Raw genomic sequence first — 25,060 nt, forward strand, 5'->3', positions numbered from 1 at the left:
AAGTTCGAGTTTAGTGACTTTTGGTCCTGGGGCTCGGCCGAATTCTGAGCTAAGCTCGAAGAGGCTTGCCGAGCCTAAACGTATCCTAGACATAAGCATCGCGATATCACTGGTCGAAGGTCCGAGCAGCGAAAATTCATACCTAAGCTCGGACTAGACAAGTATGCCAAACTTAAACGAAGGTCTAACTGCATAGCGGACGAAATTGGGGCTACAGAGCCCAAGTACTTGGAACCTAAAGCGGATCCTAGTTAAGAAACCTAGGACTACCGAAAATCAAGCCAATTACGAGTTATGAAGAAATATCTATTCAAAGGTATTCATTTAAAGAAGCCCGTAGGCTAAGTACAAAGCTCGAGCTCGGCCTCAACAGTATGGAGGCCATCCCAATTTACAAAAAGAAAATGAAAAACTTTAAGGCTCGGCCCTACTGTCCTCGGTGACTTTAGGAACGGCTGGCTCCTCCGCAACCGAGGCCTCTATCTCAGTAGCCTCAGGAGCAGCCTCGGCGACCTCGGGAGCAGCTTCGCCCGCCTCGACCGAGCCCTCCTGGTCAGCCCCGTCAGATGCCGGAGCTTCCGCCTCCGCCTCGGGCTCCTCGACCCCCGCTCCTGGTTGGAGCAGGTTAAGGTCGAAGTCTGGAAGAAGTCGCCGCAGCTGGTTGCGAAAGTCCTTGAAGCCCTGGATGAGCCCGTTTACGCCTTCCTCTTCCAGTAAGTCGCGAAACTCTTCCAATTCATGGAAGAGTTTAACGGCGTCTTGGGCCTGTTCCCGAGCCTCCTTCTCCCGAGCCTCGTGGTAGGCGGCCTTCCGCTCCAATTTTTTATTTCCCGCTCGCGATCAACGAGCGAAGATTGCACGTCGAGCAATCGGGCCTCGAGCTCTTGGGCCTTGAGGTGAGCTTCCCCCACCTCCTGCTCGCGGATAGCGAGCGATGACTCGGCCTCCGCCAGACGAGCCTCCGCGGCGCGCACTTCAGATCTGACAAGTGCGTGCGCACCCTTCTCCTCTTCGAGCTCGGCGGTCAGAGCCCAAATCTCGCCCTCGGCCGCCCCAATTCTTGTCTGGAGCTCCAAGCGCTCGGTCTCGGATACCAGGCGCCTCGCCTCGGCCTCCTCATGCCCCCGCTGATGCCTTCGGGCTCGCTCCCGATAATCCTGGATTATATGCATCAGCGTCTCCGTCTCGTGCAGATGCTGCGAAAAAGGGACGTGAGAAACGAATTTAAAATAAACTTGCACCAATATAGTTGCACAAATAAAGAGGTTAACTTACCCGGATGGACGAGCAAATGGCAGAGTCCATGAAGGCGCCATAATTCATGGACCGGATCTTGGCCTGGTCGGCCGGGAGCAGCGCGACCCGAAGAACCTCGCGCACTACCTGGGGGTTATCGAGGGCCGAGTCACCCTCGAAAACCGCCCACCTGGGAGCGTAAGGCACCCGCTCCCGGGGGCCCGACGAGCCCGGAAGGTCGGCCTCGGCTGGCCTGGGCAAAGCCGACCCCGCAGCTTCTCGACTATTCTCCGACTCGGGACTGGAGAATTGGGGTCGGACAGGCGGCCGACCTGACTGCCGCAAAGTGGGGGCGGGGCGCGCAAGTACCAAATCCGCCGTTGAGGTCCTCCCTCCCTGGTCGGTACTCGGGGCTTCCTGCCGAGCAAGAATTTGCGAAATTGGCGTCGGGCACGGGAGCGCCATCGCGACTCGACCAGAGATTGCGTCCCTGGAACGTGAGCCCTCCCTCCGACCAGCTTCAGAATGCGCATTGCTGGGAGCGCCCGTTTCGGCCACCGTGGTCGCCGAGACCTTCGCCTTCTTCTTCGGCTCGGTCGGCTCCCCCGCGAGCTCGGCCGCCCTCTTCTGAAAACGGGCGTACAAAACCTCGCTCTTAGTTACCATTTTTGCAATATCTGCAAGGACGAGCAGGATTAGCACAGAATAATAGCAGAATAAAAAAGTAACTTTATATTATTACCCTTACCCTGAGGACGCGCCGAGCTCAGGCCAACATTCACTAGAGCGTCCTCGCTTATGAGGCCACTCAGCAGAATACCGTCCCCGAGGCTGCGAACGTTGTCAAGGATCCCCTGCTCGCGCGAAGAAAGCTTGGAGACTTTATTGACGGCCCTAAGTCGGCTCGGCCTCCACCTAGGGTCGAACCCCCATGTCCGCTCGGAGCCTAGGAAGAAGAATTTCTTCTTCCACTCATGAATGGACGACGGGGCACCCTGGAAGAGTGGCCGACCCGCCCGAAGGGCAACGTAGAGCCACTCTCCGTCTTCCGGGTTCGACTTCAACATAAACAGTCGCCGGAAAACGTTCACAGAGGTCGGAATCCCAAACGCTAAACATAGCGACAGGAAGCCGACGATTAACCTCCAGGCATTCGGAGCGAGTTGCGCCGGGACCAACTGGTACTCCGTGAGCAGCTCGTTCACGAACCCGTGAAAAGAAAATCGCAGGCCGGCCCAGAGTGCCTCCAGGTACACTCCGATCCGGCCTACCGGGGGATTTGTTACCCGATCCCCCGGTCTGGCGGGCTCCAAACGGAACCCTCGTAGAGGAAAGAACCATTCCTCGACCATCTCGACCTCCAACTCGCTCATAATAGACTCAGTATCACTCGGACCGGGACCCATTAGGAAGAAGAAAGGAAAGGATTCTGGGAGGATAGGAAAAAAAGGGACCTGTGAAGGACGCCGGAGATAAGAAGCTTCAGACTGAGAAAAGCTGGAGGAAGGAGGAAGGAGACAATAAGAAAGTAGCAGGAGGCCAGGTGAGGATTCATATAAATCCCTCCAACGGCCCAGATCAGCGAGGAAAAACGCTGCTCCCCATCCAGATCACGACGCGTGTTGGCCCGAAAGACGGAGCGCCATATTCAATTCGGGCTGACGCCTCGAACACAGAAGCGCCTCGTCGGATCGTGCGGCCCTATCATGAGCCCACGACGCAAGGACGCTTCGAAGAAGGTACCCTAATAATGAGATGTTTCGGAAAAGAAGAGACGCCGCCTATTAAAAGCACCTCGAAGCGTGCGATAATTCAAAATTTTCTTTAACTCATAATGGCCCGACTAAAACTACTTTCCGCGCTCAAGCTGGTGGCCAGCTGAAACTCGGAAGTCGGAGGGTAGTGTTGGGGGGAAAACCCAAGTCGTGCCAGTCCAAAGGCGCTCGACCAAGGAGCGCCGACCAGAGAGGCGCTCGACCAAGGAGCGCCGACCAGGGAAGCGCTCGACCAAGGAGCGCCGACCAGAGGCGCTCGACCAAGGAGCGCCGACCAGAGAGGCGCTCGACCGAGAAGCGCCGACCAGAGAGGCGCTCGACCAAGGAGCGCCGACCAGCGGTCAACCAGAAAAACGCCTGACCCCACGACGAGACACCCCGCCGAGCAACCGGCTCGGCTCGGCACCCGTGCCGAGCTCGTGCCTTAGCCAGATATCCAACCTCCGCCTAATCCTCTAGAGGATCTGACAACCAAATACACGACTCCACCGTACTCTGTTACCATCCTTAAGTTATTAAGGCACGTGACCTCCGCAGGCCTTCGGCACGCCTTATAATTAATGTGTATGACCCCTGCGGGCCTCCGATGCCCTCGACCATTAAATAAACACGGCTCAAGATGATCTCCGGATCACTGGACCATCAAAGCGTATGGCTCTCCCTGATCACCGGTTCACTCAGCAATCAATACATTTGCCATCTACGAACCCCAGGCCCATCACGGCCGGCGGTTCAACCACTCCAATAGGTCCGATCAACCATGACAGTTCGCTGACTCCGGCCTGATCCGGTCTTATTCTCCACAACGCCATTAATGAGCATGATCGTGCCCAATTATCACAAAAAAGACAATTTGCCCTGTCACCTCCCAGGTAACATAATATCTTCCTATAAAAGAGAACCTGGGAGGGGACGGGGGGGATGATTCTCCACTTTTACTCCACTCACATACTAGCCCCCTCTGACTTAAGCTTCGGAGGGCCGGCGCCGGGAAATCCGGCCACCGGCTTTTTTGCAGGATTCTCCAGAAGGACGCCGCCAGCCGACGCGTCGTCACCCACTGTTCCAGCAGCGGAGCTCCTCCCCTCCTCGGTTCGCGGCCGCCCCCGGGTCCAATTTCTAGCAACAGATTTTTTTTTTTTTGTGCTATTATTCTGTATTTGACATTGGTTATGGTAATTCTTCATATCAACAAACCCTACCTACCTAACCCTACCTACCTCTCCTGCTCTCTTCTTCCGCTGTTACATTTTCACCAAAAAGAATCACCAACATCAGTGCTGCTTCCGTCCAACCGTATAGAACAAATTGGCTCTTTTCATGGCTTTAATTTTTTTTTTTGTTGTTGTATTTTTAAATGAAAAGGAAACTTTTTTTACTTTTTTCTTTTTAATGACCAAACAATTGAAGAAATTGGGGGTTTTCTTCTTGTGCCTCGTTCTTTTCTTAGTCTTTTCGATGCATTCAAAACAAGCACATCCCAAGCATAGCGGTCATTGAAGTTGATGGTGAGCTCACCTGGAGTCATATAATATTTTTGGCTAGCCTTTTAATGTCTCTCCACGAGACATATGCAAGGATACTAAATAGAGGAGAGGGTAGGTTTAGGAGCCACCTTTTTTATTTTTCTTTTTCTTCAAAAGATTTCTTAGAGTGCTCGTAATGGCGAGTCCGCAAATAGAGTATCTATCTTTGAAGCACCTTACGAATTCGTACCATGCCGAATCGACTACCAGCCAGTACACTCTTCACTATCAGTTCGGTAAATTTGATGTCATAGTAAATTTTAGCAGCAAGTCTAGTAAACTTTTTTTTCTATATAATGAGAACTAGGAGGGTTAAACCCCCTGTAGATTTAGATAGAAATAGGAAATCGAGGATAAAGTACAAAAAGCTTAAGGAGTTACAAACATCGGAGTAGTAGAAAGAGAAAATAGTAGCTCGAGCAAAGTATAGTCGAAGCAGGCCCATCCTTTCCATTGAGTTGAAGATTCCAAACTCAAAAGTGTTCCGTTACTGTGGAAATAACTTTGGGCCGCCCATCCACGCTATTGAAATGAAGAGTTGTACTCTTGAGAGAAGCAAAGACTCAGCGGAGGTCGGACGGTAAAAGTTGCTGATCCTGTGGCTAAGTGCCAACCGAACTTGCTCGTTGAAGTGCCAACGCATGAATGCAGAGGACACACAAGGGCAGGGTTTGGCCAACGTCTCTTTGCTACTTTGTCGGTTGTGAGAAGCTTTCCTTGGCAAAGACCAAAGTTTTTTCCCAGCGTTGAGGAAATAGTAAGGCTGGACGACAAAGCTATCATCTATATCCCTTTCTACCTTTCACTAACCATTTCATATGGGACTAAAGCTCGATCGTTCAAGATCCTCAATAGATTAAGATTCAAATCTGGATGATGATAAAGTTATATAAAGTTTTAAGTAGTTGATGCGTGATGACCTCTCTGGTCTCCATAGTCATGTCGGATATGCATGCTTGTGCAAGTGCATGCATGGTCCCTGGCTGCACAATTTTACTGTTACTGCTGGTCCCCTAAAAATTTATGGCTGATGTTCTTATATTAGTCCTTGCTGTTTTTTCTTATATTTTTTGGTCTACATAAATAGGAATTGTGGGTCAGGCATAGAAAAATTTACATGTTACGTACGTTACGTAATGGACCGATGGTACTTCTTTTATGAAATCCGATAAATTTATGCTGTAAGGCCCAAACCTGTTGAGCTGCATCAATATCTGATATCGGTGCGAGGAAGACCACCTACGGTGCCACGGCTATGGGGAACCAAAACGAAACCCAAACCTGACTTTTTTTTTTTTTGGGTACACTGACGCCACACGCAACATGCACACGAGAGTAGCCAACAATATCAGACAAAGAAACTAGCGAAGAGAATAAGAAACATTTGCTTGGTTCACTCAAAGAAATCCACCAGAATGATGCGCCGCATAGGAGGCTACTTAATCCGCTATACCATTCACCTCCCGGTAAATAAATATGGATAGCCCGGAAAGACCCACAGCCTCCTGCAAGCCTTCAGATTTCATGGAGCAGAAGCTGCTCATCCGATGTAGAATGTCGACCATGAATCACTCGACCACCAAAGCCGAATTCCCCTCGAGGTGGATACAATCCGTTTCTAAAGTATGCCTGGCATAGGAGATGTCCTCTCATGCCGTTCTCAACTTAGCTCCAATAACATATGTATCATAGATCCGCCGTCTATCGGCCACCACAAGTCTAGAGTGATAGTCTCTGATAACAAAGCTCATACCCCCATATTCTTCTGTCTCCACAACACAGTCGTCAAAATTCACTTTAAGAAAGATAGGGGGTGGAGGCTCCTAAGAAACCAAGACCATGATCGCTAACTGAGCTGAGTGGGAGATCCAGATGTTCCTAGCCGTCTTAGGGGGATAAAATAATGCAGTACTAATGACCTCAAGCACGTAAAGCAGAGCTCTATCCACCACCTCCCTCGGGTGGACCCATCCGTCCTTGAAGATCCGAGCATTCCAATCTAGCCATATATAATAGGTCAGATACGCACACCTGACCCCTCACTCCATCATGTTGGGCCACCTCGAAGATGCCCCCAAACCAGCCAAAAAGTCTTCCGACGGGTTGTGCCTTGCCTAAAGTCGTAGGAATTCCCGCGTACTGTCAGATCCTCGCGAGCAGCCGAAGAAGACATGATAGATGGACTTCACCACCTCCAAACAGGCCTCACAAGTTAGCTAATATACTTCTGATCAACAAATACTTCCAAGCTATTTTTTTTTGGATGAACGTGACCACTCGAAAGTAGATGCGTAGCGTCAGGATTCAGGATCCTCCAGTTGGCGGGTCGAGGCTCTAGTCACCCGGCATTGGAGGTCTCGAGAGCTAACTTTTGACCTCCCATTGCCACTCCAGACCCTCTTGTCCGTTCCCACATCTGTAAGTATCGATGTGGCCAGGACCCTTTCAGTCAAGGCCCCTCGAGGGCTCGCCAATTAAGGTCCCCGTCCCACCTTGGAACAGCGGGTGTCCCAAGTGAAATGGAAGCCGCTGTCCTTCCGTGGTATTTTCGCCATTTCGGCTAGGGAAGTCCGACCCAACATCGGGGTGCCACGTACCCGCCCATATTTATTAGGACTCACCCTATGGCAGATCGCCACGTGAGATTCTGCAATCCCGGGTCCCGAGGTCCCCGGACTCCCATCTGCTTACCTTTCGACGGAGAGAGTTCATTCCCCTTCCAGTTCCTATTATTGTCTCGAACCATCCGATCTTCAACCAACGGTCCTGATCTGTTTTCTACCTTGACTCCACGCTTTCTGGGGTCTACTCACGTGGGCCGTGGGCCTCGATCGGTCGCTTCCCGGCATCGTGCTGGCCTCCTGAGGACCAGAGCGGAGACCGCGACAACGACGAGAGGAGGCTCTCTCACGGCTCCTCTGTGAAATCGAAAGCGAGAGGAGGAGAAGGAGAGGGGGACAAAAAGGGCTCATCCTGATTTTATTTGCTCCTCCTTCAAGGAAAAAAAAAAAAAATTGTTCTGATTGCGGTGCCTTAAGACGCACCCATCTCTCTTTTTCACCGATTTTGCCTCTGTTTATATTTCGCGAGATTATCTGTTTCTCCTTAATTCTGTCGGTCCTTGCTTTTTCGTCGAGATTCCAGGTAATCAGATTTTGATATGGTTTCTTTTATTTTCTAGTTAAACTATCCATTCATGGGTCCTGATCTACTGTCTAGAATCGTTAGATCTAGCTGCTTGTGATGGAAATACGTTTTTCCTGTGTTTGGAATCTCTTTGGATCCATCGATTTCATATTTATGAGCTGCATTAGATTTTTCTGTTCCTCAATATTTGGTTTTTAAGAGAACTCCTTTTTGAATTCCAGGAAAATGATTGATTTCAATGTACTTTTCGTATATGTACATTTTTCTTCCAAGATTTTGTTAATCTGCTCTTCAGAATTGTTTTTTAAAATTGAAACTGGGTTTGTGCAGTATCAAGATTTGTACTTGACACCAGAATTGGAAGCTACTAACAATGGGCGGCTCTGTGGAATTTGACACCAATCGTTGGATCTGGGATGGGGCGTGCTATTCCCAACTGGTTGGGCTTGGAGGAATTATGATCACCATCGCCATTCTCTGGCTCTCAACCGGCTATTTCGGAGGGATTGGACTTCCATACTTCCCCTACTTCTGGCTGGATTTAGGCATCTTCTACAAGAAGAAAAGTAGGAAGAGGCCAGTGAGGGTTTACATGGATGGGTGCTTCGACCTCATGCATTACGGCCATGCGAATGCATTGCGGCAGGCCAAGGCTTTGGGGGATGAATTGGTGGTGGGAGTCGTCAGTGACGAAGAGATTGTGGCCAACAAGGGTCCTCCTGTTTTGTCTATGGAAGAGAGGTATGCTTGCAGAACGATTCCTCCTTTGTTTTCTGGGTCAAAAGTTATTAACTTTTATAAATTTCACTTGGTTTTTAAGTCTCTTTATTATTGTGTCCAACATCTTTAGTCAAATTTTCCTAAGCAATGTAGAAATTTAGTTGTTTACAACTTTTTTTTTTTAGGTTCATAAGCTAGATTAGCATAATTCTTTGTTTAAATATTTTGAGATATTCATACTGGGAACTGGTCAGAAGACTTGCTGGTAGGAAATGTCTGATAGAAATTAGTATTGATTAGTTATTGCTAAACAATGATGGCAAAACTCACCTAAAAAGTTCCCCGTAGCGTAGGCCCCTAAGAAGTTTGGTCTATTTGTCTTGTTGAAATATGACCATATCTAACATCCTAAGCAGCACTTTAACTCCTAAGACAATGTTGAGGTCAAAGATTGAAACTACCTATTGCTTCACCAGATCTCTTGATTCTATCCATGGGAGATGAATCTAGTATTCAAGAGGTTTGTTAAATTTTAGCATTTTACTTTATGATACATTTGTTTTCCGCACAAATTTAGACAAGCGCAAGGGTGATACCCTTACATCAAGCTACCAGGATAGATTGTCTCAGGTGATGCCATTGCATCAGTCTTCAGTTCGTTGATTGCCACAGGAAAATGCTCATGCATTTTGGAAGTTCATAAGCTTACAATTTGGTATCTATCTTTGCAAGTTATATCTCTGCTCTAATCCAGTTTAAAATAACTTCCAGGTTGATCCTTGTTAGTGGGCTCAAGTGGGTGGATGAGGTCATTGCAAATGCTCCTTATGCAATCACTGAAGAATTCATGAACACTCTTTTCAATAAGTACAACATTGACTACATTATACATGGAGATGATCCTTGCGTACTACCTGATGGAACTGATGCTTATGGACCGGCTAAGAAGGCAGGGCGTTATAAGCAAATCAAGCGCACTGAAGGAGTCTCGAGCACTGATATTGTTGGTCTGATACTGTAACACCTGCTCAGTTTTATTTAGATATGGCAATTTTATTCTGATGCTTCACGTGTGTTTGAAAACATGTTTAAAGTAAATAGCTGTTTCATAAAGCCGTTAATGTATACTCTGTCTATATATTTTAAGTAGTGTCCTAGTAAATGCAAGAAGGGAATCATGATGAACTTCTACTTTATCGCTAATGCCATGCTATGTTTTTTTTTTACAACTTTAATGCAAAAACAGAATTGGCTGGTTTATATTTCCATAAAAAGTTTATATACATTATTTCTCAACCTTCTGTATGCCAAACTTATTCACCAGAACTCATTGCGTGTTATTCTTTTTTTAGGCAGAATATTATCGTCATTGAGAGGTGGAGAAGTGGATGAGAATTATAATAAGGCATCTCAGTCTGAACCTGGTGGCTCAATTAGAACACAGCTATCTCATTTTCTGCCTACATCTCGTCGGATCATGCAGTTTTCCAATGGGAAGGTATGATTTCTTGTACTCTTCTTAGAAGACAATATATGTTAAATGCCCCTGACATCTATTGACAGTTTCACTTTACTGATTCTCAACCAACATAAGCATTTCTGATGATATTTTTTTCCTCCATAGAGCTGACTGTATCTCCTAGCCATGGTGCTGTACTATCATCCATCAGTGGGTACATCACTCATATCTTTTAATCAAGAGATAGTGTAGCTTTACCCTAATAAATTATATACTCTGCAAGGTCCGCCGGACAGGTCGGTACTGTATGGTACTGGTTCGGTACCGTACCGGCATACGGTATGCTTGGTCGTGCCGGTATACGCTTGGGTGTGCCGGTTCCGTACCGGTAGGTACATCCATTTTTGTAAATTTTTTTTTGTTGATTTAATTGGTAATCAATCTTTTAAACTTTTTTAATGATTTTAAGTTTAATTTAATTTTTTTATTTTTTTTTGATGTTTTTTCATCTTTCTATGATCTCAATTTAACCTAAATGATGCATCTTATTGTTTTAAAATAATACAAAACATAAAATGATTAGTGAAATGTTGCATGCTACAAGAAGCAATATGAAATATTCTTAAATGAACTAGTGAGGTAAAAAATATAAAATAATACAATCAATTACATATATTTAAAGTACAACATATATACCGATATCTAAAATCTCGTCGAGTGGGGATGCCTCTCGTAGATATCTGGATTATTAGCATAGTTAGGAGGCATGTCAGCCCACTTCTCTAACCAAGCGGCGTTGTAGTCTTGTATGCTCATCCTATAAGGAACGCGCTCCGAATTATAAGCACTTTCAAATCTCTTGCTGAAGCTCTGGCTCTGAAAGGTGTCATATGGCTGATAAACTGGTTGATAAAATGGCTGTGACGAAGCTCATGCGAATAAGCTAGCAGCAAAATTCGATCCGTAAGATGCTTCAGGCTATGTAAGGTAGTAGCCACCGAAAGATGCCTCATACGCACTATATTCATATTCGTATCCTTATGGGTCATAGATTGCTTGTGGCTGCGGGTCATAGGATTCAGTATCCGACTCGGAACCTGATACGTTTATAGATTCTACTTCATGTGCGAGATCATCTGCAGTTGCATCGTGTCCTCCTGAATTACCTCGAGGAGCTCGTCTTTTATATGTAATCAGATTTTTGCAGGCTTCACCAGATTGTGCATCGTGGTCTCTATTCTGTATTTTTTATTTTTTAATTTAAAAATATATTTTTAATTTTTTAAAATTATACACAATTCAAAAATTAAATTTTTTTATGTCATTGTGTAGACTATCCATAGATCTATAACATATGATAAAATCAAGGCCAAATCAAAAATTTTGGCATGTTCTCTTCTTATTTTGCAAATTTTGAGCTATTTTTTCAAGCAAAAAAAGAGAAAATGAGATAGAAAAGAGAAAACACACCTTATTTAGACTTGGATTTTTCTTCAATCGCGCTAAATTAGTATGATTTCGCAAATTGGGGGGAAGGGGGAGTCATTTAGTCATCTTACGGCTAAACGAACTTTATAAAAAATGCTGGGGCCTTCCTAATCAAGGTATGCTGAACTGGTACCGAAAACCGTACTAGTCGGCGACCGGACCGGTTCAGCGTGTTCGGTACCATTTTAATGTCGAGTCCGTACCGAGAGAATCTAGCCGGAGCCGAAGCCAGAAAAGGAGAAGGAGAAGAGAAATAACGATCGGAGGAGGGAGGAGAGGCCGCGGACGCCCGCGAAGGCCAGGAGCGCGGCGGAGGGCTGCGAGGGGGGGTAGAGGCCGTGGTGGCGCGGCGCAGGCCAAGGCTGTGGCCGCATTTCCTGTTTCTTTCGAAAACAGGGGATGCGGCTGTAGAATTTTTTTTTCCAAAATTAAAAAAATTGAAGATTTTTAAGTGAAGTCGACAAGGGATTTGCCGACTTCACTTAAAAAATTTTCAATTTTTTTTTTCTGCAGCCACGTCTCCTGTTTCTTTCAGCCTCCGCCGCGGCCTCTCGGCCTCTGCCGGCCCTCTGCAGGCGTCTGCTTCTTTCTCCCTCCCCCGCTTACTTGCTGTTTCTCTTTTTCTTCTTCGGCTCCGGCAGCGAACTGGTTTTCACGGCGGAACTGTACCGGTAAACCACCAGACCGGTTCAGTATGGGCTGAACTAGCCGGTACGGGTCGGTTCAACATACCTTGTTTTCAACACCTTTTTAACAAAAGAAACAAAAGATGAGGGGCCCCGGTTCCGAACCAGGTTGACTCGGTTGTCCGGTTCGCACCAAGTTCGAACAGAACCGGCCGGTTCCGAACGGTTCCAGCCTGTTCAGGTCGGTTCGAAACTTGTTTCGACTGGTTCGGGGCTAGACCGATTCCAATAAATGAACCAACCCGGTTTCCCACTGGGCCGGCTCAGTACAGGCCGAACCGGGCAGTTCCGTCCAATTCGGCCTACCTTGCTCCTCTGCATAATTATGTACTGCATTCTCAAAGAAATTACACTACAAATATTGAAGAACCAGAACAACTTATAGGTGCAGTAATGCCTTCCATGTTTTACTCGTTACATCTTGTCGATGACCTCAGGATGCTATGAGATTTAATATCAATAATATGCTACTCACACAAGTAAGTTATATTTCTTTGATGTCATGATATTCTAGATTTCTCGAAGCTCCTACCCCAACAACTAGCAAATTGAGTCCTAGCCTTGAAGCCTTCCCTTATAGTCATAGTAATCACATCAGAGTTCAGACAGTTTATTTTGGCATCTTTCATTATGTACCTTTTGACATGTAACAGGTCTGCAGATGGAGAGCTTAAGAATGCTTGTGGACCCATAAATCAGCTTGAAACAAACCAAGTTATAGATAATTTGAAATAGATTCCATTAGAGACCTTTACAATTTAGAAAAGCCTACCAATAGAAATTACATTTTAAAAATAATTTCTTAGATCCAAGCTGGCCTGATCAAGATCCATCAGAAGGATTCTTGATGGGGAAACTGGCAGCGATAAGGCCTGGTTCAGCATCCTAAAATCAAATGGTTTTGTAGTACATTTATTTGAATTATAGAATATTTAGTGCATAGTGCTATATTAAGTAATTGCTTTGTGTTTCTAATGCAGGGACCTGAACCAGATGCTCATGTGGTGTATATAGATGGTGCTTTTGATCTTTTCCATGCTGGTCATGTTGAGGTACATCTTTATGAAATTCTTACTTTCTTACCTGCAGACATTACCTTCATGGTTTTTATGGTCTTCAGGTTTTTTTTCCTTGAGCCTTTCTTTTTCACCGTCCTAGGTTTTGCATCCTCAAACGCTAATGATATCTTTGGGTTATCATGTTCTTTTAAAATGATTACTTCTTTGAAATATTCTATCAATTAAGAGATTTGTGCATGTGCAATGACTTTGGCATCAACTTCTCTTTACTTCATGATGTAATGTGGGGTTTAGTAGTTAGGATCTAGTATTATTAAGATATAGTTATGCCATATAGTAAAAACTAAGAAGTGATCATGGACATTCAAGGTTTCTAGCATTATGAAACTATTGTGTAAGGAGCCTAGATGTAGAGATAGCAAAGCAAACAAAGACACAAGAACAATAGATTTACTTGGTTTGGCATACGCCCTATGTCCAAAGATGGAGACAATTAGAAAAAGTTTCACTAGTAATGGAGAAAGTACAAAGAAGAGAAAATCCCAAATTATAAAAACCCTCTGATCTCACAAGCTCTGAAAACTTCCAAAAACAGATTTGTGATCTCAAAAGCCCTAGGATGGGAAAAACATATACATGTATGAACACCTCAAAAGAGTGCGGCCATGGCAGTTGGCCTTAGCCCTCAGTGCCAAGGACCAGAGCAGAGTGGCCCTTTTCATAGTATATACTCTAAATACAAGACACACACCATACCAGAAACTAAAGGACAAGTCTCATGCTATCAACTAGGTCAGCTACATGTATCATAATGGGCCATGATTCCTATCAAAGGAAAGAGTTCCCAGACCAATTTCTAATATCATGAAGGTATTTAATGTCATATGCCAATGAACATTCTAGGTGGATAGGCTTTGTAGATCATAGCTTAGAAAAGTAAAAATTCTTTTAGCATTGTCGTTTGCCTTGTCTGTAGGTATGGTGCTTTCACATGTGTGCTTTCAGTTTGGTCCCATTGTTGGTCAACAGTTATGGTTGATGGATGAATGATCATAATAATTTAAATGAATATTTGATGATGTAAACAATGCTTATGGTCTCTTAGTTTTTTTAGAAAATGGTATCATTTCAAACATAGCTCACCACCAGCACATATCCCAGATGCTTTGCTGTTTTGCTGGATGTTGTGCGTTTGAGTGCCCTTATGGATGCATGTGATTTATTTTCTACTGGATGGAGCAGATGGGCCATATTTCCTAGTTCGTACCCAGCCTGTGTTGCCTGTTACCAAAGGAGCTATATCCCCTCCTTTCTAGGCAGCACTAAACTGAGTGAACTACTGAAAAGTAAACAAACGAATAAACATGGGTTTAGAAGACTGTCATGAGATCATTGCCTCAAGACATTAGATTTCTCTTTTGTTTCTCTGGATATCATTTATTCTTTTTTTGTTGTTAAAGAGTTGTTTCCGACACCATTTCTTTTTGTCTACCTTTAATTTTTGATGGGTTTTCTTAATCAGCTTTGTGATTAAGTTGGAATTTTGCGGCTATATGCAGATCCTAAGATGTGCTAGACAACTTGGAGATTTTCTACTTGTAGGTGTCCACAGTGACCAAACCGTGAGGTATTTCTTATAACCAGTTGGATTTGAATATGCAAAAAATAAAAGAAAAGTTCGATGAAAGAAATGAAAGTAATATGATATTATTAAGATTTATAAGTTCTGATTCGCAATCTGCATTTTTTTTCTAAAATATGATTTTAATATTTTGTTTTAACAAACATTTAATGCAGTGAAAGGATAGGATGCCATCCCATAATGCACCTCCATGAACGTAGCCTCAGTGTACTTGCATGCCGATATGTTGATGAAGTCATCATCGGTGCTCCTTGGGAAGTTACCAGAGATATGGTGCGTGTACCACAAAACATTACCTGGATTAGACAGCTTGTTCTGCCTTAGAAACCTAAAAATTGGCTTGATTTTTCACATCCATGAATTAAGCTTTTCTAAAGGCGATTTGAATTGTTTATTCTTCAAACAATTTGGTATCATGTCGGAAATAGATAGAGGTTCTTAAATCTGTCCAGTTAATATCTTTCAAATGAAATAGGTCAGAGTTTTTTCTGTTATCATTAAATATATCAGACTGCAGACCATTTATCTTTTATTAAAAGTGCTGGCTTGTGTGTGGAGCATGGTTGATTGGCTTTTCAATTAGACTAAAAACAATAATTTCGTGTAACTTATTCTAGTAGTTACTTGTCTGCTATATCTGAAAAAATTGGGTGCATGAAGGGCGGGTCTAGGACTGCTCTGAAACAATGGTACTAATTTGACCATATGCCTACCATATGGTCTGTGTTTCACTTTATGCTTTTAGACAAGTTTCACAGTCAATATGGATATTGCAGTCTTATTTGTCATTAGAGTCATATTTCCGTGCGAGAGAAAGCCACAAAAGAAACAGTAAAACATAGACCTTCATGTAAGGGACAAAACAACACTGATCACTCTGGTTGTGCTTGGTCTGACATTCATCATTAACTAAAGTGATAGATTTTTCCATGCCATGATATCTGTACTAAAATTATTAGATTTGAATCCTGCCCTTTTTTTTTTTTGCTGAACTTGAGCAGATCAGTACATTCAATATATCATTGGTTGTGCATGGGACAGTAGCTGAGGGCAGTTGTAATGTAAGTTCCTAAAACTTGTGTAGCTTGTTCTCTGAAATAGGTAGTTTTGTTTTCACGGTCTTCCTGCAATTTGGAATTAATGTTAAGAATCTTGCCTGTGACAGAGTGAGGTTGACCCATACGCCATACCCAAGAGCATGGGAATTTTCAAGACGATTGCAAGCCCCAAAGTTATCACTTCAACATTGGTGGCCAGAAGAATAATGGATAATCATGAAGCTTACAAGGTAATTCACCATTTCTATTGCATTTTTTCAGAAACGAGTTTCTCTTTATATCGTTTATTTTTAGTGTACGACTAAAGACATGCAGATATTATTGGTCTTTAATCAGTCTTACTCCTTTGCTGCTTCATTCTTTTTTTTAGGGAAAAAAAAATCTCTTCAGTTAACTAACAGCTATATTTTCCAACATTCCGGCTAATCATTGCAGAAACGGAATGCGAAAAAGAGCAAAAGTGAGAACAAATATTATGCAGAGAAGAAATTTGTGTCCGAAGATTGACCCAGCATGGCATTTATTTTGTGGCGGCTGATTGCTAAGAACGAGGTTCACATATCAAAGAGGGATTAACCATTCATATTTCGTGACATTTTGGCCTTGGAAAGTAGACATGCAGACTTGTTCTTCCCCGTTTCAATTTATATGACAAGAGTTCTACTCCATACAGAGAAGAAAGAATAGAGCTCACTGCAGTCGGTGAGGCAGATGATACTCATACTGAGGTGGTGTTCTCCAATGTGTACATTAGAGCTAAAGGAGCAAGTTGCTCAATGGTTGTGGTTAGTTGCTAAAATTTATGATATGATTTGGGTGATGAAAGGGTTTCTTTGTTATCCCAATATGTGTCGAAGTTGCATCAGTAGGAAAAGGAAATATAGCACCACAATATTGTTTGAAATTTGATCAAAATGAGTCGTATGAGACCAAATTATGAAGCTCGGCTGCAGTCTAGTCTGTGCTGTATCTTTAGAAGAGTGTCAATGACAAACTTAAACGAATATAACTTAAATATCCCGATACACAACCTCAACAACTAGGTTACAGGTATATAATGAACACTCCATATCCCAATCTAACATGAACTTTAATGCAATACTCTCCACAAATAACACAAACTTAAATAAATAATTAGACTACCCAAACTGTAGCTCTTCTTGCTGATGCAGTCAAATGGGAAACCATCTAACCTATATTTCCATGGCACGACTGGATCATCTCGTCGTTAGCATAAGTGAATGGCTGCAGTGGTTTATGGCACTTCTTTGAATGGTAGAATTCTGCTCTAATCCTAGTAGGAAATATTCAAAACATAGTTTTTATGTTATAAAAGAGACAAGGTTCTATCTTGCAGGCTAGGCAAGGAGCAAGCAATTTCAGATGTTGGAAGTGCTCACCTTCTCAGCTGCTAAGAGGCCTTCCTCAGAAAAAGCCTGTCATCACATTACAAAATAATGACAGTAAAAAGCAAAGACCAAGGCCAAAATCTTTTATGATGCAACAAACCCCAAATAAGAGGGCAAGGAGGCAGTGAACCTCTTTCTTGTTACCTGACCACAACACAGGATTTGATGTGTAGAGCTGTGCTGTCATATGGTATTGTTGCTCCATGTCCTCTTCGAGTTCCATTAAGGCATCTTGTTCTTCTTCGGCTTCCATTGGCTCCAACAGATTGCTTCTTGACATAACATCCTCTATTACATGACTGGTCACAAAGGCCTGCGATGGCACTAAAGGAACTACATCGAAGTGGTTCTTGACTGGAACTGGTCTGTTCTCCATAGGAACCTCCTCCATTATCATCAAGTTGGGATCCCTTGGCAGGAAGTATTGACCTTGAAGAAGGGGTTCAATAACATGCCACATCAAATGAAAAATTGAGCTGCAATCCCAGTATGGTAGGCTAAACTTCTTGCACTAGTTTTACAATGGGAAAAATGGGATTTTCTTTTTTCAGTAAACAAAAATGGAAAAATATTTCTCCACAATTTCAAGTAGAAGATAAACAGATAACGTCTCAACACAACACAACATGAAAACTAATTATAAAACTCCCATGTGGAGACTAGCACTTAGATTTTAATTATAAAGGCGGCAACAACTGAATAAATGCAATTAATGCTGAAGGTTTCATAAACCATCTGAAGCTGCTCATAGCCTCATACAATTAATGCAGAGGTTATCTATGGGGTGAGTAAGATGAATGATGGTAAAATCAAAGAGGGTTTCATATGCTCTTACTTTTATTACCAGAAATCAAATCTGAGTGCAGTCTGAATGAAACATCAGTAGAACATGGAGACTGAACCACCGCTGCTTTCAATGGCTTGTGAAAACAGAATTTGCTGTTTCCATTTGATTTGAAATCGGGAATATTTTCAGCCATCACAGCTCTCGCTTGCTGCATGCTGCTATACGTCTGCTCCTTTGGCAGCTGCTGTTCAAATTCCAGAGGAATTACGGGCTCTTCTTCCTTGATAACCAGCGGCAACTCAGCATCCTTTAAAATAATGAAAAGAGCAAGTATGTTACACTACTACACATTGCATGTAAATATGACCATCTGCAGTTCTGGCAGCACAAAATTAGAAACTTATTTGATGGTAGCTTGGAACATTTTGTAACAACCCAAAATCTTATCCAAATAGACTAATGAAAAGTATTATTTGAGTTCTTTATTAGCTCTATATCCAAGATATCCTCGGTGAATAACCAATGTTGGACTAAACACATGGATCCTCACATATATATTTTTTTACATATCCCGATTTGTTGAAGACACTGGTCTGCTCCTCTTTCGATATTTTTCCCTACTAAAACTTTCAAGATAGAGTGGATATATTCAAGAATTAGGCAAAGCTTTCTTGAGAATCAACCATGGATAACAAATTCACAATGCCATTTGTTGCTGTTGGGGATGTAGCAATTAGTTGTCGTTGTCTTTACTTTGTCCAATTCAACTTTATTTATAATCTCAACCTTTTTGCTACTTGAAACCTGGTGGAAGTCAGGTGAAACTCAGGGAACGTTCTATTCCCTCACACCAAACTTCTGACCATGTTTGAGCACACGGCTACTGAATGTTTCCATGCCAAAACTAGTGTCTTATATCTCTTATTTCCTCCCCCCTGTTAGATATCATCTTTTATCGGTGAAGTACTCCTTAAGAGGAATAAAGTAATAGAAGGTAATAAAAACCAGTGAAAAGGCAATTATAATCAAAATTTGCCACCAAGAAGTGAAGTCCTTCATGTAACCAGAAAAAGGAACAAAGACATCGCTTTTAGATTGGGAAATTCTAGAGTCGACGGGCTCTCACCAGCGTTTTGAACTTTTTAGACTGAGAAGCGAACAAGAAGTCCGAGAAGTCGTCGCGCACCGGCTCCAGGTCCTTCCTCTTCGCCTTTGCCCACAAGAATTTGGCCATGTCGAAAGGATCCCAGAAAAAGTCTTCAATCTTACTCCTATAAACCGCATAAAACCACAACCCCAAACCCCAACCTCGATCCCCCAAATCCTTCGCCGGGACGTGAGTCGCATTGCCGGGTTTGATTTCATAAATTCCGGCCGGGCCTCTGTAAAAAATATTTGGATACGGTTGACCGGATCATTAGATCGTAGCCGTTGATAAGCCCTGGATAAACTTGACTTGGATCTTTTAATCGGGAACATCAGCCCTGGCGTAATGAAAATTTTCATTATCCTAGACCTAGTCATGGCAGGTTTACATCACCAACGGCTACCATTTATTATTGAGTAGAAGAATTGACATGGGCTAATATGATTTTATTGGTGATGTTTGGAAAGATACTAAGATAGTGATTGTGAATTTTCTTTCTTTTTAATGTTTTCTTAGTGTAGTATAAACCAAATTAATCCCCGAACTAATGCATCGGTTAGATGACATATCTCCATGTAATCCAACAGTTTTGCAACCAAAAACAATGATGGATCTTATATATCTAATTAAAATTGATGCCGGATATGATGGTGGACCCCTCTCTCTCTCTCGGCAAAAGCTTTAAAGAATTTTGGATGCGCTAACTTTAGCTAGAATGAAGTCTTCTTTCCCATTTATGTCACCACCGCTTGCACAAATACATTTGTGAGACTATGAATAATTTGTTTCTACTTAATATCTGGATAAGCTTAAAGAAGTGTGTTTTCTAGATGACCGGGCATATCTACCGCGAAGTAAACTATACTGCTGATTGGATTGCCTCTCTTGTGATTGCGCATTCTCGAGGAATGCTGTGGATCGACTTGTCAGCTATCCCTATCACATTTCGTGATATTTTATTTTATGAACTTATTAGATGTACTTATACAAAATAGGTATAATCTGTCCATTTTATCAAAATTTAAAAGAAAAGAGATAATTAATGCTCTCTTGCACAACAAGCACCAGATCTACGGTTGACCTAATCCTCGATCCATACTTGTAGTTAATTTCATTGATGCAGGGTATCATTCTCTTTGACTCTTTGTGATCCTTGGCCTTCACAATGTTTGGGAGCTTGCAGGGAAATCTCTAGGGTGTTTTCATGGCTAAGTACTAAAGTAGGTATTGCCCGCCAAACTATACATGCACCGAAATTTCGATGCAAAACTCTGGAAAATTATGTTTATTGATCGAGTATGACACGTACAGACATCACAGTATGCACACACAAAGAATGGGAGACCTTTGAACAATTTATCTATTGGTAAACTCATAGACGGAACGGTGTTTTTCACGTGGGAGCCCCCACCCCCGAGTTTCCTCAAGGTCAACTTTGACGGATTGGTGTTGGATGGCGGTACGCGAGGCGGGGCAGGCTTTGTTATATGGGACCCTCACTCTAGGATAGTGGCAGCGGGCGGTTGCCGGTTGTTCGACACATCGGTTTTCGGGGACGAAGTTGCGAGCTGTCTGGGCAGATTTTAGCCATGCGCGGCTGGTGCTGCGAGTCAGCTCGATCATCCTGAAGGGCGATTCGGCTACTGTCATTGGGTGGCTTCGGAGGGGACCGAGTGTTGAGAGCACAGACCACCCTCTGATTCGGGACATTGGGATGATGGTGAGGGATGGTTCGGCCTTCGAGGCCAAGCATGTATTCAGAGAGATCAACGAAGCGGCTGACTAGATGGCTGCCTACACGACTCACCACTCAGGATACGCCTTGTGGTCAAGAGAGGAGGAGCTGTCACTGGCACTCCGCGAGCTTGTATTTTTTGATTTTCTTGGGTGTATTCGTATGCGCACTGTATGAAGAACCCATTAAAGTTATAAAAAAAATAATTAAAAAAAACTCATAAAAGACTGGAAGATGCTCTCTTTTTTTATCATCGTGTACAGGTTTTAATACTTGGTGGAGTGATATGGTTGTAGGAAATGTCAAAACGTGTCCGGGAGAGTAATGCCCGGCTTTAAAAAGCGAGCAGAAAATATGTTTGGATTCCACTTATATCTTTTGATATGTATGTTAATATAATAAAAATAACATCCACATCAATATCATATAATCAATGTTTATGTAATTATGTTAGGTAACATTCAAAGTTGTTCAATAATAAATTTTCTAGAGATAAGATTAAGAGAACTTTAAAATATACAGGCTTTACAAACATATGGCTAATTTTTACTACACTTCGAAATAACTTTTCTATTTTAAAGATGAGATATTATTTTGTCACTGGACAGAAAAGCCCTTAAGCTCTCGACACACAGGAATACCTGCCCCTGCAACAGTAACATAGTTCATAAGTTTTGAAGATCAATCATATAAATTTAGGAAACACCATTTCTAATACTTAAATTAAAAATAAAATTTATTATATTTTAATTAAATAACTTGATAAAATAAATTTTGTAAACTACTTAAGTGAATTTTGATCATTCTTCACATAAAAAGTTCCTTAAAAAAAACATAAACAATTTGCTTATTGTCAAGGGTGCAAGTATTAGTATGCCCTGATGCCCATTGCCTAGAGGCCAACAACAACACTTCTCAGTCCGTTGAAAAAAAAAAAAATCAAACCCTCTAGGATGGGAGAGACATGTCCAAAATACAATAATGATATTCATGCTACATTTGTACTTCTTCCAGCAAGCCAAATAATAAAGCTAATTCAACCTTAATATGTGAGGACCTATGCAAGCATGTATTTAGTTTCATGTTGATTATTTATTGGAAAAATCTTGGATACTTATAAGAGACTAAGAAACTCAAAAAATATCTTATGGCTAGTGTTTTTGGATGAGTTTTTAGGTTGTGACAAATGGTATCAGAGCAGGCTCGGCCCATAATCCATGTAGACTAGGAAACATTGCAGTATGGCGTTATTGAGGTTGACCATGAGTTGTAGTATTTGTAATTAGATTTGAATGGATGTAGATCCTTAGCCTAACGATGACGTCAAGGCTTAAACGGAGAGAGTATGTGAGGACCCATACAAGCTTTTGTTTAGTCTCACATCGGTTATTTTAACAGAGAGATTTTGAGTACTTTTATAGGACTAAGGAATCCAAAAAATACTTTCCGTTTAGCTATTTTGAGTACTGGATTGTTACATACCATACATATTTTTGTATCTAAATTCCAATATAAGATAACTGTTACAAATAAATCTCTAGCATGCTGGGAAGGTTTGAACTTTTAACTTTCTTTTCAGAATAGGAGCAAAACTTCACCAAGTGAATTAAGGTAGTACAAAAGACCAACTAAAAGAGATAGAGCATTTGAGAGTTTAACAAAACCAAGGAACAATTTGTATGGTACAATGTCTTTTCAAGGGAAGAAGGGGTTTCTTTAAAGTGAACAATGGAGTTGATTCTTTGTTAAGGAAGACCCTACAATTTTACTCCAGCCAAATGCTTTACGGTAGTGTTAACATGAAGAAGTCCTAAGCTTGTAGTAAGGATTTGAGGATGTCTTGTTTTCTCCATTTACTCCAATGCACTCCATTAGTTACATTAACAGATCTCTAAACTGAGAAGCAGGGTTTTAATTTTTTTTGTTTTGGCTTTACATAGCACAATCCATCCTTTCTATTAACCTTCCCCAATTTCCCACCAAGATTAACCAGCTGATCTGAACCTTCAAGACATTAGGTATTTTAACTCCTGCTGCAGTGAAAATTTTGAAAAAGTAATCACTGGATTCAAAAACATGAACATGGAGGAAAGCATCCTGAAGTTTGCAGACTACCTCTCCTACCACTGGTACAATACATTTACTCTTCACAAAAATAAGAAGGGAAAAATATGAGAACATAGCTTTTTTTTTTTTTTTGTTGGGGGGGGGGGGGGGGGAGTCATCTACTCATCTGCACATTGGTTTTAGTGGGTCATGGGCCTGAGCAACTCCAGCCTCTGAGGAACAATGGCAAAACCCACCCTTATTTTTCTTCACCACCTTGAGTATGCTCTCGAATACGGAGACCTCACAGGGGATCCTCAGCACACCTTCCTGCTGGAACCCGAACTCCTCTTCTGCTTCTCTGAGCAGAACTGCGAAGGCTCTGCGACTCAAATACTCGGTAGGGATCACGAACCTCTGCATTTCCTCTCCAACACAGACAGCAAGGTACCCCTTGGGGACATCTCCAGAGAGTGCTGATGAAGCGTCGGAAAAGGAGAGGGTCCTCTTCAGGAACTTGATGCTCTTGCTGTTGCTCTTTGGTGCAACTGCAAGCTTCTTCCACTTCTTTAGCATCTGTTGCAACCTAACTATTTCTGTGATCTTGTTGGGGTTTTTGGAATCCATGGAAAACTTGTGTGGTGGCTTGGAAATGCTTCAAAGAGCCAAACTCCCTGTTTGTGTCGGCAGCGATGGTTTGGGATGCCATGGTGGTTGGTGCTTCAGAATTTATGGCATTTCTGATCATCCTTTGTTTTTTTTAATTTTTTGATTCAAAAATTTTTTAAAAAAATAAAATGTTCCGAAATGCACTAGATGAATAGTCCTAAGAGGTCCAAAAAGCTTCCTGATAAATATGCATTGCCCCAAAAAAGATACATCTTCTCACCAAGTACTAGCTGTGGTGAATCAGAAGATGCGACCCTATCTTCTTAGGTCGACTCTGAATCCAGCCAATCACCATCGCCGCCACCCTCCATCACAATGGCGTTGGCCCTCAAGGTGCATCGCATAGGGTTGAGATCGACCTAGGCAGCCTTAGTTCCATTCTAGGCACTGAGTAGATAAAAATCTGGCATCCATCCGCAGCAATCAGCCTGAAATCCGAGCTTTTGATAGCGAACTATTAGTCATCAAAAATCATTGCCTCAAGAATAAAATTGATCAAAGGTTTCTTCTTAACAATACTCATCTGCATGGGACTACAACTCTAATAATTTTGAGTCTCATTAATTCTTCTGGCTTTTATGGGAAAAAGGCATCGTAAACTGATGTCTCATGCATAATACGACGGGTCCTGCACTAACAAGGTCCAAGCCATCCATTAATTTTTACACAATCCTCCTATTTCGTACCTCATGCACTGTAAGCACTCTCTCTGTGTACTGTCCCAACATGTGATTTCTTGTACAATATGTTATACATATATATATATATATATAATAACACTGCCTCCATTGACAAAACAAACAAGTTGCATGGAATCCCTGTTTCTGCTCAATAATATAATTCATGGCTCCATATCGCCGTGATAATAAACTCCAATATTTTTTCTTCCTCTGTCTTCTTTTTTTATAGGGTATGAGTGCTTGCGAGATCGTGGCAGGTGATACCGAACAGAGCTGCATGTGAAGGACCTATATATTGGAGAACATATTTTTTTAATTTGGTTTCGTGTAATTACTATAATGCCCATCGAACCGTCTCTTCTAAATTCTAATCATCTGACACTAGAGTATCTTCAATCGTACAGGTCCTCACATACTCCCTCTTTTCAAACTCTAACGTTCTCATCAGGCTAAGGATTTAAATCCATTCAAATCTAATCACAAACACCACGATAGACCCATGGTTAGTCTTCATGAACTCGTGTTGCAGTGTCCCCTAGTCCTTTTAAGCTTTGGGTCGAGTCCATTCTGATACTATTTGTAACAATCCAGAACTTCATCCAAAAAAACTAGTCAGAAGGTATTTTTTTGGATTTTCTTGTCCAGTATAAATATTCTAGATCTCTTTGGCGAATAAACGATGTGGGACAAATACATGCCCGCACAGGTTCACACAATTTTTACTTTATTTCCTACTACTTTTCAAATTTGAGGTCCAAAGTAAGTTCCATTCTTGTGTGTCCGATGCATCATAAACAATTGTCCCATCAAATTTAATAGATTGTATGAGTG

The 25,060-nt window shown here is 42.4% G+C and overlaps 3 protein-coding genes across 4 annotated transcripts; 1 reads left to right on the forward strand and 2 right to left on the reverse strand.

Moving 5' to 3' along the window:
• The first annotated feature begins 7,420 nt into the window (after positions 1–7,420).
• Positions 7,421–16,656, forward strand: LOC103701455 (ethanolamine-phosphate cytidylyltransferase-like). Its single transcript, XM_008783502.4, has 10 exons — positions 7,421–7,681; positions 8,015–8,425; positions 9,176–9,411; positions 9,757–9,902; positions 13,018–13,089; positions 14,616–14,683; positions 14,854–14,971; positions 15,700–15,759; positions 15,864–15,986; positions 16,192–16,656. The coding sequence occupies exons 2-10, from the start codon at positions 8,058–8,060 to the stop codon at positions 16,261–16,263; spliced, it is 1,263 nt and encodes a 420-aa protein (XP_008781724.1). The 5' UTR covers positions 7,421–7,681; positions 8,015–8,057; the 3' UTR covers positions 16,264–16,656.
• A 37-nt stretch (positions 16,657–16,693) lies between these two features.
• On the reverse strand, positions 16,694–19,300 carry LOC103701569. Of its 2 annotated transcripts, none has more exons than XM_039128403.1 (5): positions 19,079–19,300; positions 18,010–18,259; positions 17,310–17,594; positions 17,157–17,192; positions 16,694–17,050 (listed from the first exon to the last, which is right to left on the reverse strand). In XM_039128403.1, the coding sequence occupies exons 1-4, from the start codon at positions 19,184–19,186 to the stop codon at positions 17,182–17,184; spliced, it is 654 nt and encodes a 217-aa protein (XP_038984331.1). In that variant the 5' UTR covers positions 19,187–19,300; the 3' UTR covers positions 16,694–17,050; positions 17,157–17,181. The 2 variants fall into 2 exon arrangements, with proteins under 2 accessions (XP_038984331.1, XP_017696941.1); XM_017841452.3 differs by having other exon boundaries at positions 18,001–18,259.
• A 3,763-nt stretch (positions 19,301–23,063) lies between these two features.
• LOC103701570 (auxin-induced protein 6B-like) lies at positions 23,064–23,574 on the reverse strand. The gene has a single exon (XM_008783692.2). It carries the CDS (start codon positions 23,505–23,507, stop codon positions 23,064–23,066), a length of 444 nt encoding a protein of 147 aa, XP_008781914.2. The 5' UTR covers positions 23,508–23,574.
• Positions 23,575–25,060: the final 1,486 nt, after the last annotated feature.

The sequence above is a fragment of the Phoenix dactylifera genome, chromosome 1 (assembly GCF_009389715.1).
Source record: "Phoenix dactylifera cultivar Barhee BC4 chromosome 1, palm_55x_up_171113_PBpolish2nd_filt_p, whole genome shotgun sequence".
Classification (NCBI taxonomy): domain Eukaryota; kingdom Viridiplantae; phylum Streptophyta; class Magnoliopsida; order Arecales; family Arecaceae; genus Phoenix; species Phoenix dactylifera.

Excerpts from the sequence above, each read along its gene's own strand:
- LOC103701569 (XM_017841452.3), bottom strand. The coding sequence starts at position 19,186 with ATGGCCAAATTCTTGTGGGCAAAGGCGAAGAGGAAGGACCTGGAGCCG. Across the intron at positions 18,260-19,078 it reads CTAAAAAGTTCAAAACGCTG|GATGCTGAGTTGCCGCTGGT; the intron begins GTGAGAGCCCGT and ends ATTATTTTAAAG. Across the intron at positions 17,595-18,000 it reads TTTGATTTCTGGTAATAAAA|GTCAATACTTCCTGCCAAGG; the intron begins GTAAGAGCATAT and ends CCCTTCTTCAAG.
- LOC103701455 (XM_008783502.4), top strand. The coding sequence starts at position 8,058 with ATGGGCGGCTCTGTGGAATTTGACACCAATCGTTGGATCTGGGATGGG. Across the intron at positions 9,412-9,756 it reads CTCGAGCACTGATATTGTTG|GCAGAATATTATCGTCATTG; the intron begins GTCTGATACTGT and ends TTCTTTTTTTAG. Across the intron at positions 15,760-15,863 it reads TAGCTGAGGGCAGTTGTAAT|AGTGAGGTTGACCCATACGC; the intron begins GTAAGTTCCTAA and ends TGCCTGTGACAG.
- LOC103701570 (XM_008783692.2), bottom strand. The coding sequence starts at position 23,507 with ATGGATTCCAAAAACCCCAACAAGATCACAGAAATAGTTAGGTTGCAA.